The sequence below is a fragment of the Pelobates fuscus genome, chromosome 1, assembly GCF_036172605.1.
Source record: "Pelobates fuscus isolate aPelFus1 chromosome 1, aPelFus1.pri, whole genome shotgun sequence".
Classification (NCBI taxonomy): domain Eukaryota; kingdom Metazoa; phylum Chordata; class Amphibia; order Anura; family Pelobatidae; genus Pelobates; species Pelobates fuscus.
The window spans coordinates 67,930,675-67,951,495 of NC_086317.1; the positions used below are offsets into that span (position 1 = coordinate 67,930,675).

Here is a 20,821-nt window from a genome sequence, read left to right on the forward strand (position 1 = left end):
GAGAAATTTTCATAAAATTACAATGTTAATTTACAGCGCTTCTTAAATATTCACACACTGTTATATTCCCCAATGGACGATATCAGAGAGCTTGAAGAATGAGTCGGCTAGATATTAAATTCCAGCCAGCATATGTAGTTCAGCCAACAGAAACACAAATGACTTCAAAATAACAATAATGGATTAATATAAAACTTGCACAACACATTTCGTAATGTCCACAGATTATGGTTGTAAAATAACTATTTCCCAAGAGTACTACAATAATAGCCTCTGGTTCTAAACCCATCATAGAACATCTGGTGTTCCATTGATGGCATGAGATTCACGAATCTTGGAGAAATGTTTCTTTCCTATATATTTTTTCTATAAACTATGTTTTCTGGCTGAATTTCTATATTTTAAGGTATGTTTGAAATGAGTCACTACTTACAAAAAACACTACAACTAAGTAATGCTTAATTCCTGATAATAGTGGATTTTATAAAGAATTAGACAAATCCAACAATTATGACTTTCTGGCATGGTAGAATGTAGCAGTGAATTAGCCTACCACGTAGTTTATTCACTAGACAGTTAACGTTGGGGAACGTACAAACTAACTGAAGATTTAAAGTAAAGAATAGCACATATGGAAACCCATTACAAACACACTTAACAGTATTCTTTTTGAACAATGATCAATGGGTCTTCATTAAATATAGACAGTTATTAGACAGCTCCAGAAAGCTTCATGATATTCTCATTTACACAGAAACAACATTCCTAGTATCTTTAGAAGCAGAAATGTTTTTCAGCTGCCTCAATAGGTCATATCTAACTGAAACATTAAGCGCATTTGGCTACCGTAACCATCTGCATATCTAACTCTGGTTTCCATTTAGATTCTTTCTCAGTCACAAATTAAACCAGACAAGGATGTCCCTTGTTCCTGTTTTTATTTGGATTGTATTTGAACCATTAAGTTTATCAGGGAAGACATAAATATTCATATTCATATTCATTTCCTTTAGAGGACAATATTCCTTGAATTGTTTTGCAGAATGTAAACTTAATGCAGACTATGGATTTATTTTCTACTATAAATTAAATGAAACTAACAAAATAAAACTAAAAGGCAGTAGGAACCTGCATTGCTGGTATAGTAGCTGATGCTGGATTTGCAACAAATGCAATAGCATTGATTATCAAGCTCTTTACTTATGTTGTGCTTAATTAATTCAGTACTCACCTATCCTTTATAGGTGTAGGTGGCCTTGGAACTGGCAGTCTAGGCGGTGGTGGTGTTGGACCTGGTGGATATGGGCCTGGTGGATATGGGCCTGGTGGTGCGGGACCTGGTGGATATGGACCTGGTGGCTATGGACCTGGTGGTGTAGGACCCGGTGGCTATGGACCTGGTGGTGTAGGACCTGGTGGCTATGGAACTGGTGGTGTAGGAGCTGGTGGAAAGCCTCCAAAACCAGGTTAGTTACAATGATTATTAAAAGTCAATATATAAAGCTATATTCGATCAATAATATAGTTTTTGTAGGTTTTAACATTCCATAGACCAGTGGTCCCCAACCCAGTCCTCATGGACCACCAACAGTCCAGGATTAATGTATTTCCCTTTTTTTATTATAATGGAGATACTGACAAAACCTGGACTTTTGGTGGTCAATAAGGACGGGGTTGGGTGCCAGTGCAATAGACAATTCCCTCAAGAATGCCATAAGGAAACACATGTATTATATGTGTCACACCCTTGTCTACGGTTATGTTTATAGCAAAGCTTACCTTTCATCTACTGTTGTTACCTAGATAAAGTCATGATGGTCAATATACAATATGGGTGTTAATCTATGACTAATACATTAAACTGGTAGCAAATGAGGAATTTGGAATCTAGCACCTATAACAAAATCATAGTTCAGCAATTTAGGAAACATGTTTATTTACATATAAAAGTAATGTTTCTTTGAGTTCCAATAGCATATATATCTTAACAGATTGCTAGTTTTATACATGTGCTTACATGGTCATTCTATGTTGTATTTGAGCTTACATGGTCATCTTTCGTTCTCCATATTGACTATGCTGTAATGATCTTGAGATTAAGAAACAAATAAAAATTAGATAACTGTTACAATACTGCTGCAGGTGTTGGTTGTAACATATAAAATCAAATCATGAAACCTGATTAACTATACTACATGGCCAATTCCATGTTCTACGGCCTCACAGTTTAATCACAGTTAAGAAGCACTATATTTCCAGTGCTATACCCGGGTTACATGTGAAAGATTATTAAGTGGTTTAACACATATCAAGGGTGTTTCTGGCACTCACGACACTGCCCATCACTGTGGAAGCTACATGCCTGCTTTAATAAGTTCAATTCCCTCTCACTCAGCCAATGAACATTGTATAAACTTATTGTACCCAATAATATGACTAAAGCAGACATGTAAATGTATCTGTGCACATGTAACTGCAGTCAAGTGAGCCTCGGTTTGTGTCAAACCAGCTGAAAATGGTTTAACATTTGACAGTGAGATTGTCCAAGGGGCATGCTGGTGCCATAACCACTACAACAGTGCAGTGGTTATGGTGCCTAAAGTGTACCTTTACATTTATAAGGAGGAACATGATCATAACAGCTATTGGTGCTGATATTTTGATAACCACTAGTGTAAATACAATTAAATATAACCAATTCAACCAATTTTAATTTTGAGCTACCACAACCATTTTTTAAAGTCATAGCTAGCATTCAAATATTACATGATTTAATTTTTAAAGGATATGGAGGTGTTGGAACTGGAGTAGGTGGTGTTGGTGGAACTGGAGTAGGCGGTGTTGGTGGAACTGGTGTTGGTGGTGTTGGTGGAGTCGGAGGCGTTGGTGGAGTTGGTAAGTAAAAATACAGTACGTTTTTAAATTTATTTTGTCCCAAGGGAACAAAATGCTATTAAATATTCATTAAGTAAAATATGTAAAAAGCAGTATTTTTAATAAATATATTATAATAAATACAATCTTTGAAATAGTGCAGAAATACAATTAAATCCTATTTCTTCTGAACTTATTTGAGTTTATGCACTCAAAAGGGAATGTAAATTTTGGACCAAAATATACAAGGTGCAAAGTAAATGAGTTAGAAAATGTATCCAGTTTGACCATGGTGTTTTAAAATGTTAATTTCCCTGGCTAATTCTCCACAATTATTTTATATATTGTTCTGACATTTTCCAAAGGTCTTTATAATTTCACAATAGGGGTATGAAATAGGATATATATATATAATTAATATAATGTTAAACAAAAATCTGCACACCAGTCAAGCCATAAGACTTGCTTTTCCCACAGGAATTACAATGATGTTATTACCGCAAAGGATTCTGGGTGGGCATATGCAAAGAATCACATTTTTGCCTAATTCCATTTTAAACATGGATTCCTTTGAGTCTGTGTTCGCTGTATACAGCAGCTTTGAGACACAACTCAGGAAAAGATGCAAAGCCAGCGAACCACTTATAGACAGTTGTTTCATTGTTAATGCAAATCATCAGCATGAGGTTGGTTACCGGCTTGCTATTGAGGCTTGGCAGTGCTTGGGAAGGAAAAACCAAAAGAGGTATATATATATATATATATATATATATATATATATATATATATATATATATATATATATATATATATATATATATATATATATATATATAAAAAATGTAATTTGAGCATTAATAAGAGATGAAAAGGACCCTGCTCAAAAGAGCTTACAATTTATTTTTCATTGAATTGTGAATTGGAATTTACCAGATACATTTTTTTGACTGTGAATGTTTTGTTTAAAGAATTCTAGGTTATAAAATACAAAAAAAAACTGAATCGAAAAAATATCTGACTTGTTTTTTACTCCATTTAAGCTATTTCAGCCTAATTGTTTTAGATTGCTGGTCAATTCCCACAATTTCCATACATGTGTAACAAGAACTACTTTAGATTCTTTGACACATTTCAGCAGACTCTATTTACTGATGTATATATGAGATTCTATAAAATTGACCTTTTTTTTTTTTACCTTTTGCAATCCTAGTCCTTACTATAAATAGTCTAGAATAGAAATCTAAAATGGAAATCGAAATATAATGAGACCCAGGATAGCAGCATAATGACAATCTAGTTCCTGGACTTACAAACGTCAGCTCATCACTATCCCTCTCAGCCGGCTGATGAAGTAGAGCAGAGGCTAAGGATGATGTGAGTTACTGATGAAGGAGTGAAGAAGCTCTGCTTTATGCCCTACCCACACCCCAATTTAATACTGCACAACTTTAATGCCAAAATAAAGTCTCCAAAATTTGAATGACATTAGAATCGAAGGTGCATTAGATTTGAGTACGACCGGTGCACATGACAGACATACAGTACATTCGCATCATTGAGACAGGGATGCGAGACTAAGTTTCTGTGTACAGAATAGCTGTACCACGCATCTTTGTCGGTGAATTTCGCCATGGTGAATTTAGCACTGGTCAAAGGGCGATCCTCGCTTATCGACCTATATGTTGTATAGTAGTATCTTCTTGTACAAACGCACATTACATTCAACAGAGAAAACATTTTTCGCATTCGATTCAACGGCGCGTTAGATTCGAGTAAATATGGTAAATTGTTGGATATGGCTGAGATCCTATAAAGGTGTCTGTCTGGGATTAGCGGTATAAGACTACCGGTCATTTTCTAGGTTCCCCAGGGGGTCAACAAGTTGAAGAAGAGCCAACAAACGCCTCAGGTATGACGAAGAAGCTGCACATGCAGAGACACTGTGCAACTTCTGTGGTATAACACCGCATCAGAGTAGTGAACTATTCCACGTGAAATTGTTCACACTTAACTGATACTAACAAGCTAATTTAGTAGTGAACCTGGTGCTTCCATGCTTTTGTAATCTTATGTTTTGTAATGCAATCTCACACAAGGGAAGCTTGAAGATGCATTACAGCATAAGTAATCGTAGTGTGTGCAGACATTTTGTGGTAGACTGCACCAAACACACTTGTGCTTGCTCTAGTTTAGACAAACTTACAGTGATAATTTAATCTTATAAGGACTGGATAACATATTGAGATGTTCATCAACATTCCATAAGTCTGCTTTTAGTAGTTAAAACGTGCAATTTCAATGTTTTAACATGTGACTGATAGAAAAAAAGATACATTGTTTCAAGGAACAATCCAAGCACCTTAACCACTACAGACCACCCATTGTGAGTAGTCAAATCATTTTAGAATGGATTGACATATTACCTCACGCACATACAGACACATTACAGCTGAAAGAGAGCGGGGAACTCTCTGTTTGAGCTAAGTCTGAGTGTACGTCTAAGTTCTCTTCCTGAGAAGTGAGAAGAATCTCTTAGCACTCATAGTGGTTATGGTATTTGGAGAGTTTCTTTAATGGTTAAGGACTATCCCAGTCGAGTTGAGTTCTGTGGATTTCAGACCAAAACCCACATACATGATTAATCTCTATCATAACACATACAGCTCTTTATCAGAATTTAGCTATGCTATTTTTTTCTCAACAGTTTTCTAGGTTATTGTTGTCTTGATTATATTAAAACAGTATTCCAGTTACATTTAGAAAGGGGTAAAGCTAATGGGCCTTATTCACATTCTAACTGAGCCTTCCGTGCATGAGAGAGTGCTTGTGTGTGTATGTGTATCTGAGAGAGAGTGTTTGTGTGTGTATGTGTATCTGAGAGAGAGTGTTTGTGTGTGTATGTGTATCTGAGAGTGATTTTAAATAGCAGCTGTCAATTCACTGTTTACTGTGAACTCTAAAATGACACGATGAGTTAGCAATTTGTAATCAATCATTTAAATTTTTTTCTTATATCTGGATGACCATATAAATAGCAGTATTCCTTTAGCAAAGGCCGAGCTTGCTAAAGCCGAATGTTGAATCTTCTGCATTAAGTGTTTACAGCCCTATAAATGTAGCCGTATGAGTGCTCAATGTAAACATCCTTAAAACGTTAACAAACTTCCAAGAATAATTGCCATTCGTGAATGGGTAGTAAATGGTGGTCAGTACTAAGGGATAATTCATTTATATTCAGCAATAATCACATCCACATGCGTCTGTTGTACGTCTAGTTTCTACATATATCTGACCACTCCTGCTTTACTATAAAGTTAAAAAAAAAAAAAAAAAATGTATATCAATGCGCTTGCTATACTAACTGTAATGCTCTAACCTAAAATACACATTAACTCCCTGTTATCTTTGGAAAGTTGAATAACATTGGAAATTGACAAAAACAAAGTCACTATTACAAACCTTTGCCGTTCTTGTTAATGTATCTTAATGTCAATCAGAAAACACGTTTCCCCATGAAAGCTGACCATTGTACAGTGAGCTGTAACCCTTTAAACTTCTTGACGGGTGACGCGATTACTTAACCGGGTATTATGCTCAATTGTTTAGAATTTTCAAATATATTTTTGCTCTATTACACAACCATTAAATAATCCCAAGATTCTTAAACTTTAATCTGATAAACGTTACTAAAACAACCGGATGCAAAAAAAGAAAATTAAAATTTCTGTTTATTCAGTACAATAGAAAAAAAACACTGGAAATAGTTACTCATTAGTTCACGTTGACATCAGCCTTTACCATTGTGGTCTGTTTTTGTTGGCCTCGGATTGCTTCCTGGCTTTTAGCGAGCATTCATTTGAGCACATTACTTTAAACCTGCTGCGACTATTGGGCGAGAGCAGATCATTAGACTTGTGAAGATTATTAGTACATGCTGATAACGAATTCCACATTACACCCTGTGGATGGAATTCAAAGGGCAACTCAACAACATCATTAAAACCCCTTCCAAGAACATTACAATGACAAGAAGTTAATTTGGAAACTTTAGAAGGGCTTTCGTCTTGCCAAATTTGACATTGTCTTGTTGTAATGTGTTCTTAACTGTATTACTTGTTGCCTTATCTAAATGGCTCACTAATGCATTGATAGATAGATGTCCCTTCTTGCCAAATGCATGAGCACCAACAAATATGACATTGTTGGGTTGTTGGGAGTGACATGTGTTGGTGGACCGCTCCACAAACATCCACTTGCTTCCAATGTTTTGTTACAAACAGAAGTAATGTAAGGTAAGTATATCCTTCAATCTATACATTTGCTACATATTTCACCAGCACAATGCATAGACAGAAGTTGCATATATACCTGACGGGAGCTTGTAAGACACATAATTCAAAGGAGCACTCCAAGCACCATGACCAATAAAGCCCACTGTAGTTTATACGGTGCCAGGAGTGCTCTGGATTGCTTCCAGGGTAAGGAGACAATCTGTTCATGAATAGTTTGACAACTTACCTGGGGTGCACTGGGGGTGGTCTCAGCCAATGTGCTAAGCCCTACCCTGCTAGGCTAGCTCAAAGCAAAGAGCTTTCGGCAGTCAAGGAGAAGGTATCCGATGCATTGACAGACTTCGGGTAAGTTCGCAAATGGTATGACTACTTACCCTCAGGACATTCCTGGGACCATAACCCCTATAGAAGGCTGAAGTCATTATGGTGGTTCCTTAAAAAAACTATAGAGTCCTTTTAATGCCCACTCAATATTCATAAAGATCGTAGCATATGTTTTCGATTAATATTTACTCTTCTTCTGGAAAATACAGCAATGAAAGAGATATAAATGTATTTAGTTATATTAAAATGTCTACATATGAATTGGAGAATTTTGTAGAAGGTTGCCTCCAAAGTGTATATGTGTTATTACAAAGTATGTTGCTATAAATTGAAAAAGGTCACCCCACCTCTGAAGAATCCCTTCTAGTCAGATCTGCCTTGGCAGAATGTATGGGAAGAAACTAAGTCATCCAAACCTAACACCAGGTGTTGTTCACATTATTATCATGTGCTTCTATTATGTAAAGTACAGATGTTCTATTTAACAGAGGTCCCCCTACAGCTGTGATAGTACTACTGATGCAGTGTAACTGGCTGCACACACAACAGTCACAAACATAAGTTTCATTTCAGCCTTACCAATACCATCATTACCTTAGAAAACACAAGACCAATAAATGTAGCTGCTAAAACATGTCAAAAAAGCAGATGATACTGGCTTTGAATTGTGTGCCAGCTTTCAACATGCAGTACAGTTGTAAATGGAAAACGTGAGATGCACAGCGTGATGTCCTGCTGACTTAAATATTGGTTCCATTCCTCCTGGAATGATATCATCCCCATGAAAATCAAAGTATATATTGCACTTTAACATGTCCCAGTAATTCTCCCTCCTATTTAATTTATATCCACTTCAAATAGTTTTTTTTATATTTATTTAAAAAGTCCCAAATTTCCCCATTTTACTCCATAAAACTTGTGCATCCTGTATCTCTTGTATATATATGTACTGTATCCTGTATCTCTTATATATGCGACAGTCACACAAAGAGTTAGAATAAAAAAAAAAAGGTTTGACTTTGTTCTCTTGTTTATATTCCATTGAGACATCTTTTTTGATAGCATTCTAGTGTAAAGGCATGATATCATTTCATATGGATTATGCTCAGCATTAGAATGAGTGTTGTTATTTATATGTTCAACTAGATATCTAGGTCCTGGAGACTTTACGTGGTTCTACAGATTGTTGATTTTTTTTTCTGTGTCTGCCAGTGGAGATACATGTACATATATGTTTAATAAAAGAGTCTAATGTTTGTACCTTCATCTTTCCACCACAAGGAGGCATTGGAGTTCCACAGGGAGCTGGAGGCAAGCCAGGAAAAGTACCAGGTAGGTATACCTAGATTAAAGCTAACTATCCTCTATTTTATTCATTGTTACACTCTGTTATAAATATGAACTATCATAGAATCGAAGAATCATAACACATTCTTTAACATTGTTAATGTTGTGTATTTCTAGCCAATTAATTTTTAATTACTCTATTTACCAGGCACATACCCAGGTGGAACAGGTTATGGCACAGGTTAGTGATCCTTCCCTCACTTCACCTGTACTCACTATTGCTTTACATTAGAGGGTCAGCGGGGACTTTCCAAACTGCTGATCAACTACTTTCCATCCAGTTATGAGAGTTCTGAGAGTTGTAGTTCACTGACATTTGCAGGACTGCAAGTTTCCCTTCGTCTAGATGAGGAATCAAAATTCCATTTAAGACAGAAACCAGCATGTGGCAAAGATGTTCCTCTGACATGCAATGCAAATAATTACTCAGGATTCACTGTTTATTTAAAAGAAAAATAGTCTGGTAAATAGCAGATGAAGAAACACATTTGTGTCTGCTATGCTTCACCATTTATAGCTATCTGTCATTAGTCATGGATACTTAATGTGCTTCTCCCTGCTTGGTATATTCTTTCAAACACCTGATTTTCATTATGCTATCCCTTCCCCTCACATTTGCCCCATTTATATTTTAATGCAATCATTTACATATGTGCCTTCTGCGTTATAAATACAGGTGGAGGCCCAGGCTTGTACCCTGGAGGAGTGCCAGGTTAGTGCCTTCATGACTAGTCTGCATTTGTAAACATGAGATTATATGGTTTGATGAGGGTGGCTACAAAAAGTCATTTTTGGGTGCAGTCAGAGAACATAGTTAAACCACTGATAACTAGAACAATATATGAAAATTATATCAAAGGGACAAAGGATAATCTTCTCTTGGGTAAATTCTCATTAAAGATAGCCCTGGACCACCAGGAGGGTACACACTTTGTGTATGACACATATTTTACAAAATTCCAGAAGTCAGCAAAGAAACCTACAATGTGAGTCTCACGGCAGATCGTAGCATAATAATTGTACATTGCATTATTTACCACCAGTAAAAATATATTTGACAAATTAAAACCTTCAATTTAAAAGTTTTTTTTTTTTTTTAATCATTAGTAAACTCTAATTACATTATAATGAGAATCAGAGATATACAATATTTTATTTGTAATATACCTCATACACCTGACTGTCTGGCCAGTTTCACCTGATATACTACAGGAAACCTCCTATTGGTCAAGGATGGGGCAGGTAAACGCAACCTGGCCAATAAGAATTAATTTTAGCATGGAGGTGAAATAATTAGTTTGTACAGGAAGATATACCAGAAATCTAGCCATGCAGGAAACATATGGTGCCAAGATCTGCATGCAGGTACATTTAAAGTACATAACAAATGTCAGAAGTATGGTATGGTTATTATGGAAAGGTTATCGATTGTATGTGGAACACAGCATATTATGGAAAGGTTATCGATTGTATGTGGCGTCATGATCACATTGCAGATTATATTATGGTTGTAAAGGTAAAGATAGGCAGAGGTTAATTAACAAACACCTTGTAAAACTGTAACCCAAAATACCTTCTGGTCTAGTCTAACCTGTGTAACTCATTGCCGACCTGTTTGACATAACGTGAATGTTGCAGTCAAATGGGTCAGTAAGTTCTCCAGTATTTGTATCACTATGTAATGTATCTATGATGGAACTATGTGAAGTTTGCACATTCTGACTGATGATGTTGGATGTTAAGCGCCTTTGTCTAAAGTTGTATAATTTCCCTCCGTGGTAGGTGCTGGGGGTGTTATCCCAGGAGTCAGTACAGGTAATTTATTAGTTAGTGTGTTGGATTTGTGTGACAGTTCGTTCTCTCAGCCAATGCCTGACTAGTAAATGTTGACGTGTTATCATTGCTCTCAGGGGTTGTGGTTCCACAAACCGGTGGTCAGCCAGGAGCGGGCGGAAAACCAGGAAAATTGCCAGGTGTGGGAATATCACAGTGAGCTATGGATACGTGTTCAGTATGGCTTCTCTGTGCTGTGTGTCACAATAAGTCCTTAAGGACTAAGCTTTGGCTCTCTCTGGCTAATGATATGAATATATAACAGACTTTGTTATATATACATGTACACTACACACAATAGCAATATGACTTAATTGTGGACAGTGCAATGACACCAGAATAATGTTAACTTGTGTTGTAATCAGTCAACATTTTCTTAATCATCATCACATCACAAACAAAGTCACTAAGAAATGCAAATTTTATAAATATGGCACCTTACATATAGTGCATATACACAAGGTAGCCTAGAGCCAGGGACATCCAAATTCACCTTCATTTATCAATATAGAGGAACATACAATACCTACATAGACACACATGTGTATACATTTTAATACAGGAATATACACAAATATAGAATTGGACTAGACCTGGAGTGATGGTCTTTCTTCTAATTTTTCAGTAACTGCATGAATGAAACACACATTAGACCCCTGCCATTAATTCAGTGATAGCCATCGGACGCTACATGCAAATTGTTCAGTTTATGGAAATCGGAACCTTGCTAAGCTGACATATAAATGCATGCCATTTCAACCCACCAATTTATTTCCACCCAGCTTTACCAACTCCATAAACTCCAAAGTGCAATAAAAAAAAAGCCAATGCAAAATCCACCCATCAGAAATGTATGCAATTAAGAATAAATCTGTTCTCAGCACCACAAAGCTTTAGGCACGTGGAAATGTGACTCATTAGAGATGTGGGCAAAGCAATAGCTAATAAAACATTAGCTATCGTTTTGTTTTTCTACTAAAATTTTCTCTAGCATTATTTTTCATTTCCAATGCACGCTTAGATATCCGGGCACAGCATTAAAATTTAATTTAAAATGTAACCCTTGCAGCTCTGTATGTGCTGCCCTATATGAGGGACATCACGGGTGACATGGAAGTGCCATGGACGTAAGTGTGTTTTTTATGCTTACCTCCACAGCATTATTCATCTTATTAAACACTTTGATAGCATTTTGTGGGGTGAAGGAAAAAGAACTGTAAGTGACAGAACCACTTTAATCCGTATTTGGAACTACTTTTATATTTCAGTAACCTCGAATACAGTGCAAGGAAGCAGTCATTACATTCATCAGACTGTATAAAACATAATAAATTAATATTTGATGAATAGTCCATCACAAACATGCCTTAACTTCTGATACAATGTCAAGTTTCTTACTATTCGTGAAACTTGAAAAACACCAAAACTTTATGAAAATTAAACTTGTTATTTATTGCCTTCACATATGAATCCCATTTGAAACCCGATGCCAGAATCTAACAGTACATGTATCAGGGGAAGATTCATTCTAAGGTTAATTCTGAAGGTCATAGGGGTTGGCTCTTTCGTAGTTCACATTTGAGATCAACTGCCAGAACAATAACATTTGTCCCTAGGGAATAAGAAGTAGTGGCAGCTCTAATATTTTTGACCTCCGTATGTCTTGCTCTCTGCTACATTTAACATGCAATCATAAGAAAATGAATTGTCTTAGCAAAATAATTATCAGTTAAATGCAATCATGACCATTAGGGTATTGGGTAAATAGTCTCAATACAGCTGGATAAATCTGGATAGTATATCAAATTCCATATTCCTATGATTATAGAATTATCTGAATGCTCCACTTGTATCCTAAGAGAGAGCGCAAATCTACCATGCCTGGTGCATGGGAAAATTATCCAGTTTCTTAATTAACAGCAAAATAATGCAACCATAATAACCTTTTTAAAAAAATCACAAGAATCAATGTTTAACCTTAAAGGAACACTATAGATAAACCTATTTCCCTAACGCTATAGTGTCCCTGTCTCTATCTAGAGCAGGCAAAGGCAACCTTCGGCACTCCAGATGTTTTGGACTACACCTCCCATGATGCTTTGTCAGCATTATTGGTGTAAGAGCACTATGGAGGATGTAGTCCACAACATCTGGAGTGCTGAAGGTTGCCTTTGCCTGCTCTAGATAGAGACATGGAAATCACCAATTTAACTAGTCTCATTTGGTTCCTTTGAAGGAGCAACACTGCCTCCTATTGGCTGTAGTAGGCTGCTTTGCAAGTTTGGGAATTAAAATATAAAAGCCACGTCCAACCTTAATCACAGCCCAGTTTATAACTATCATTTTTATTTGAATTGATTTTGTTTAGTCAAAAAAAAACTGTGACTGTACACTCTACAAGATGAACATCACATTCAATCATGTGCTTCTTTCCACTCCTTCAAAAAGGCTGAAATCCCAAAAATGGACCAAATGATAAAAACAGTATGTCTATTCACTCACGTTGTCTGCAGTCAGAGTCTATTACTGCTGACTATGTATATAATGATAAACCTGAAAAAATATATAGTGTCCTCTAACATTGATTCATGCTTAGTAGACATCACATGCTGTGCATCGAACCCTGTGTCTCTTAATTATACACTAAATCGCAGTAACAAGCCTGTAAAAAGCCTGCATATAGTTTAAACATATGATCCTGCAGCTTTCTAATGCCCATGGTAGCTATCTATAACCTAGGCTTATTTGATCCATTTTCACCCATCCCCTACCAGAACTGGCCACTCACATCAACTATGCTATGACCTACCCCATAAATCATGGGGGGAAGGAAAAATTTCATGGAGGAAAAAAAAGAGGAAAAATATTTTCCTCTTTCTGTCAACTTGTTTCCTGTCCTTGAATGCCCTCCTCTTCACCAGTGCCACATTCTCCCAGGCTCTCCAAACATAACTCTGCCACTGTAGTGAGTTTCTTCGACCTGCCCAATGCAATTGCGATAAATCACTTCATAACTTGTCTTCCTATAGTTTATTAACCCACTGAACTGCACACTGCTTACTGACCAATAGGAGCACAGCCTACCTGCAAGAGACATTGACACTTGCTCATGTTCAGGAAACTAAAATTGATACATGGCATTTCCCGAAGTTACCTACATTAATCTGTCTATCTTTGTCTTAACAAAATCCAGATCATCTTCTAATTGGCCTACACCTACCTGAATTGCAACTGCGCTGAGAAAAACACTATATTACATAAATATTGGTTGACTTGCACTCATATAGAACAATAATGCACACATTAACACAGTTTTTATCCAAATATATTATATCATATTAGGCCAGAGAATCCAATATCACTGCGTTACTGTCCGTTACCCCAAATACCCCATCATGTTCCTGTTCTGTTCGTCAATATTCCACATGTTCCCGTCATGTACTCTGAAATACCCCGTCCCTGTCATGTACTCTGAAATGCCATCATGTTCCCGTCATGTACTCTGAAATACTACCGTGTTTCTGTCACGTATGCTAAAATACCACGTGTTCCTGTTCTGTGTTCTAAAATACCATGTTTTTCTTCTGTACTTGACAACGCCACCTTGTTCTGTACTCTGAAATGTCATCGTGTTCCTGCTCTGTACTGTGAAATACCACACGTTACTGTAATGTTCAAGTCCCACTATGTTGCTTTTCTGTATGTATGTCAGTGTGATATCTGTATGTACTGTGACAATGGAACTCTGTGCAACTGAAACTGTGAAATTGTGTGTTTTCCCTGTAATTTTAATGTAACAAAAACCCTTCTCTCCCCTTTCTGTGATAGCTGCTGGAATTCCCGGAGTCTATCCCGGAGCAGTGTTACCTGGTACAGGTGTGTTTTGTTAAATATATTGTATGTTATACTAAATTCGTAGAGGAATCAGAAGTGTAGTATATATTAAACTGTAGGTGTTATTCTAAATAACGTGTCACTGTTCTTACAGGCACTCGATACCCAGGAGTTGGTGTGCTTCCTGGAGTGCCAACTGGAACTGGAGTGAAACAGAAGGCACAAGGTCAGACACCGGGTATTATAGTTTAAAAACTACTGGAGCACCAAAGTGGAACCCTGCTGTTATAGAAATTGGCTCCTTAAAGGGACACTCTAGTCACCTGAACAACTTTAGCTTAATGAAGCAGTTTTCTTGTATAGAACATGCCCCTGCAGCCTCACTGCTCAATCCTCTGCCATTTAGGAGTTAAATCCCTTTGTTTATGAACCCTAGTCACACCTCCCTGCATGTGACTTGCACAGCCTTCCATAAACACTTCCTGTAAAGAGAGCCATATTTAGGCTTTCTTTATTGCAAGTTCTGTTTAATTAAGATTTTCTTATCCCCTGCTATGTTAATAGCTTGCTAGACCCTGCAAGAGCCTCCTGTATGTGATTAAAGTTCAATTTAGAGATTGAGATACAATTATTTAAGGTAAATTACATCTGTTTGAAAGTGAAACCAGTTTTAGCCAGGGGAGGTGTGGCTAGGGCTGCATAAACAGAAACAAAGTGATTTAACTCCTAAATGACAGTGAATTGAGCAGTGAAATTGCAGGGGAATGATCTATACACTAAAACTGCTTCATTTAGCTAAAGTAATTTAGGTGACTATAGTGTTCCTTTAACATTCCTTTCTCTCCTCTGTATTATTAACACACACTTCCCTCTCTTGATGCCCAACAGCCCACTGTTTTTATGCCAGAAATATACACATTCACAAAGATACACTCACAGACATTGACAAATGGCCTGCTCAAAGTTTCTGCTGTCAAAATGCAACCACATTCATAAGAAGCCATTATCAATAACAAGGTTAATAAGTGTAAAAAAAAAAAATCATTTTTCATTGGAGAGAACTGGCATATGGGTTTTATGTTTTACATCACTAAGATATAAATTTAAACAGTGAAACTTTTAAAAGACTCTACATGCAGCTGGTGAATGTTTCCTATAAAATGTCCCTAAAAAGTGTCAAACTGGTGATGCGGACATTTAACAAGGAACAATGGTTATTGGCAATCTGGCTATTCATTGTCAGTTCTCAAGAGCAGCTAACATCTTAATTTAATTTAATTTAGACAGGGTGTCTTATTAGAGCATAGTAGGGTCTCAGACTAAATCACCTAGTTACCAATCTGAGGTATAAAGTTCAGGTCTATGTATTAGTTAAGTGCTTTTAGAATATCAAAATATCAGGAAATGTAGCTCACAGATATTTTGAGTGTCAACATTGGCCATCATTGCCCAAGAGCAACATTGGAGCTTATTTGTGGACTATTTGGCATCATCAGGTTAGATCTGCCATGGCCTCTGAAACTTAAAAAATACATAAAACCAAACAGCACCCATAAACAATACTAGTCAATTCATCAGCCTTTCTACAAATATCTTAACAGTTTATATGCGTCCATGTTGTCTAGATGATCCTTGCAACAGCTTTTCACTCATTCACTGGAAAGAGACAAGTTGTGCTGTATACATTGTATTTTCTTGAAATTAGTTGAGTATTGTCCCTAAGCATGCACCACGCATTAGCCATTACAATTAGCCACAATGTCCCATCACTGTTCACCTTTACACAATTATTGCTACTTATCTAATTAGATAATAAGTTAACAATTCCTGCTCTGTTACAATGTATAACGTACTCTGTGACTTTAACATTTGGCCGTTAATCTAGCAACAAGGGCACTACATATGAACTGTAAAACAAATATTGTCATATATAGATTATACATCCAACACTCTTATGTTCCATGATGACTGAGGATGTATTGATTTTACCTATTGTGTTTGTAACCTTTAAGAAAAGGGCACTTGCCTAAAAATACACTTGTTAATGGCTGCTGAGGGAAGCCAATGAATGTGGCTTATTGATGGTGTGACAATTAATCAGATTCCTTCCAAATGTGCCAGGATCCAATATAGTTTGTATTGACATGATGCCTTCAACACAAACCTTATAAAAAAAATACCAAAACAACCTTAAGTATTTATAATAATAATCCATCATATTACTGTATTATAAACAGCAGAAACTTGCTTCTGTGATAGGTGGATATACAAAATAGTTTAAGCCTGTTACTTGACACAAAACAGAGTGTCCCTTTAACAACAATGTACAAATAGAGGCCCATGTTAATCAGTCCAAATTTGAAACCTGACCTTTGGCCTTTTTTTTATTTTTTTAGGTGGGGGAGCATATGCTGGAATTCCAGGTTAGTAAATGTCTACCAACAGTGAACAAAATTAAGTTTACACTGAAAGATTATTTTTTGTTTTAAATAATCACAATACAGTGAACTCTAAATTCACTAACAACATGTCGGGTAGTAGTAAATACTGTATTTACTGCATCATGCATAAATACAATATTAATTGCAATATTTCTACTGAGTACTATATTGAGAGATTTTATGGATAGACACCAATATGCCTGTCCATTCCACTAATTTCCCATGTGATTGCCAGGCTTTTAGCACTTTAGACCGTATTTGGAATGTTAAACATTGGTAAATGTCTTCCCAGTGGCTCCTAAATGTTATATGGGTTCTGCAATTACCTTGGTGACCCAGTCTAAGAAAGGTTGTATACATCTCTCCTACTGCTCCCTTGCTGTCCACGTTGCAGTAAAAAAATGCACACAATATAAGTTTGCATCTGGCATCTCTGTGTATTATCCTGTTGAGCACTGCAATGGAGCAGTCCCTAAAGACTGTCTGGGACCCCCCCCTCCCCCCCCCACTACACTCTGCACACCTACTGTGTGTGCTCAAACACAAGAACATTATTTAACGAAATATGTGTTGGCATATGCAGTTGCCAGTAATTTGCATAGATCCTTTGTTTTTTGTTTTTTCCATACCATATGCGCATCTTGTTTTCTGCTCATCTTTAGGTTGCAAATTCAGTCTGAAATTCTGGAATCACATGAGCCTGATTAATCTAATAAAATATGTTGGCTCTAATTGCGTTACATATGTAAAATCTATGATACATTACTGTGAGGGCCATGTGCAAGATGTATCATTGCCTACCCTATAACAACTCCTGTCTGTACAGACTAGTCATGTCCCCCCCACTGCACGCTGAGATAAAATAAAGAGTCCTTTGAGCATGTACTTCGTAACTGACAATCTTTGGCAGGCATTTCTATTCTTCAGGGGATTTTGAACGAGGAAGCAAATGTCAAAACCACACTGTATTTTCCTTTACACTACCCTGTCTTCACCCCAGCGCCAATAAAGATAACGCTATGGGGGAGAGCTGGGCCTGTGCTGGGCGGATTCGAGTTAAACTCGGAGATATCAGGGAAAAGGGCGCAGTCAGAGGAAGTTCTACATCACTTCAATGTCTCAGCTCCTCAGTTCACAAAGTTAATTCACTTTTCAGATCATTTTTTTATCTTAAAAGAAAATATTGTAACATTCTAAGCCTTTAACTGCCTATACATTTCTTATTTCTCTGACGCTGGGAGGAATAAAGAATATCCTTCCACTGGTCAATTTAGTTATCATAAAACTGCAGCATGCAGGGTATTGAGAGCACTGACTCAGCTTAAGATAAGTCATGAGAGTACTGACTGAGTCTATTATAGGTTATGGCATGCTAACAGCCTGTGATAGGTAATGAGATACAGACTCAGCCTATTATAGGTTATGAGATACTAACAGCCTGTGATAGGTAATGAGATACAGACTCAGCCTATTGTAGGTTATGAGATGCTGACTCAGCCTATTGTAGGTTATGAGATGCTGACTGAGTCTATTATAGGTTATGGCATACTAACAGCCTGTTATAGGTAATGAGATACAGACTCAGCCTATTGTAGGTTATGAGATACAGACTCAGCCTATTGTAAGTTATGAGATACTGACTTAGCCTGTGATAGGTAATGAGAGTACTGACTGAGTCTATTATAGGTTATGGCATGCTAACAGCCTGTGATAGGTAATGAGATACAGACTCAGCCTATTATAGGTTATGAGATACTAACAGCCTGTGATAGGTAATGAGATACCGACTCAGCCTATTGTAAGTTATGAGATACAGACTCAGCCTATTATAGGTTATGGCATACTAACAGCCTGTGATAGGTAATGAGATACAGACTCAGCCTATTGTAGGTTATGAGATACTGACTCAGCCTATTGGAAGTATATGAGATACAGACTGAGTCTATTGTAAGTTATGAGATACTGACTTAGCCTGTGATAGGTAATGAGATACAGACTGAGTCTATTATAGGTTATGGCATACTAACAGCCTGTGATAGGTAATGAGATACAGACTCAGCCTATTGTAGGTTATGAGATACTGACTCAGCCTATTGTAGGTTATGAGATACAGACTGAGTCTATTGTAAGTTATGAGATACTACTGACTTAGCCTGTGATAGGTAATGAGATACAGACTCAGCCTATTATAGGTTATGGCATGCTAACAGCCTGTGATAGGTAATGAGATACAGACTCAGCCTATTATAGGTTATGGCATACTAACAGCCTGTGATAGGCAATGAGATACAGACTCAGCCTATTGTAGGTTATGAGATACAGACTGAGTCTATTATAGGTTATGAGATACTAACAACCTGTGATAGGTAATGAGATACAGACTCAGCCTATTATAGGTTATGACATACTGACTCAGCCAATTGTAAGTTATGAGATACTGACTTAGCCTGTGATAGGTAATGAGAGTACTGACTGAGTCTATTATAGGTTATGAGATACTAACAGCCTGTGATAGGTAATGAGATACCGACTCAGCCTATTGTAAGTTATGAGATACAGACTCAGCCTATTATAGGTTATGGCATACTAACAGCCTGTGATAGTAATCTGCCTACCTGCATTTGGCAGTGAGACTAGCTACAGGCCACATTAAACATTGAAAGAACCTTCAATGGCTGTTTAACATGCTTACTGATAATATTATTACATCAATCAACTTTAAACAGGAGTAACAGTGTATTTGTAGGAATTGAGCAAATATCTATAAATACATTGTCCCAGAAGAAATTCAAGTGAATATTCTAATCAAATGTGAAAAGCTATATTACCATCTGAAAATTCTCATTCTGCCTGGGATGCAAAGGAACAATTTGGTAGAGTTTGCCGACCAGATGGGGCCTTTTTAATAACCTACATTACCACTGACAAAGCTGAGCATTCAATTTAGAAGGCTATAACTTGATGACGTTGAAGTTGTTGTATCTCTCCAGCAAAGGTTAATTTTTCAAGAATCAAAATTTCAAAATACCAGATCCTTGTTTTATTGCTGTGAATGAAGTTATTATCCTAATGTGCTCAGCCCTGATACATTACATCTATCTAACTATAAAGAGATTGTACAGTAAATATGTCTAGTAATCTTATATGTTCTTTTTGTCTTTGTGTTTCTCTGCAGGATTTGGTGCGTATGGGGGACAGCAGCCCGGTGTTCCTTTAGGATATCCTATCAAATCTCCTAAACTTCCAGGTAGGTATATTGGGCTGACTAGTTATCATATCTGATGTAACCAAAAAACGCAAAGCTTGTTAATTTTCTGTTGGTTCTTTCACTTATTTTACATCACTTTTGTTCAACCACTGCTGAACAAGAATACAGCCATTTACACAAAATAAAACACATATCTTTCTTAGAAGTACTGAAATATTTTGTCACATACTGCCTATGTGTTACTCATACTGTATCACTGTACAAGACTGACAGACAGATCCCGATTGGATATATTAAACAATGTGTGCATTCTGTCTAGTAAACCTGATATAGTAGCTTGTTTGTATTGTATCCTACATATTTTATCCATTTGGCTTTTCTAAACTTAAATAAATATTGCATTATTTAAATTACTGCTATTTTCATACAGCACACATTAACTGTCCATATTCCAGAAATAACAATGTGTGATTTTTATGGGTACATCAGGTTCCTAAATTACTTGTTATCATTATAAGATATGCTTCCCTCCAAACTGGAAAAATGCAAGTGAAAAGGTTTGTAAACCCCCCTCGTGATTCCCTGTGAGCACAACAGTGAGTGTCCAGCCATGGCCCTCCCGCTGATAGAGAATTAGGAAAATGATGCTCCAACAGCAGCTGGCAAAC

At 36.8% G+C, this 20,821-nt stretch overlaps 1 protein-coding gene across 4 annotated transcripts in view; it reads left to right on the forward strand.

Moving 5' to 3' along the window:
* ELN (elastin) overlaps positions 1 to 20,821 on the forward strand; it is a 77,002-nt gene that overhangs the window by 25,701 nt on the left and 30,480 nt on the right. For 2 of the 4 annotated variants that reach the window (XM_063449404.1, XM_063449415.1), the window contains exons 5-16: positions 1,245 to 1,466; positions 2,785 to 2,895; positions 4,736 to 4,783; positions 8,772 to 8,822; positions 8,986 to 9,018; positions 9,514 to 9,549; positions 10,620 to 10,652; positions 10,748 to 10,810; positions 14,499 to 14,546; positions 14,659 to 14,730; positions 16,901 to 16,927; positions 20,121 to 20,192. In XM_063449404.1, the coding sequence (XP_063305474.1) occupies positions 1,245 to 1,466; positions 2,785 to 2,895; positions 4,736 to 4,783; positions 8,772 to 8,822; positions 8,986 to 9,018; positions 9,514 to 9,549; positions 10,620 to 10,652; positions 10,748 to 10,810; positions 14,499 to 14,546; positions 14,659 to 14,730; positions 16,901 to 16,927; positions 20,121 to 20,192 (816 nt within the window). The remainder of the gene's footprint in view (positions 1 to 1,244; positions 1,467 to 2,784; positions 2,896 to 4,735; positions 4,784 to 8,771; positions 8,823 to 8,985; positions 9,019 to 9,513; positions 9,550 to 10,619; positions 10,653 to 10,747; positions 10,811 to 14,498; positions 14,547 to 14,658; positions 14,731 to 16,900; positions 16,928 to 20,120; positions 20,193 to 20,821) is intronic. The other 2 variants (XM_063449423.1, XM_063449430.1) reach the window with 2 other exon arrangements.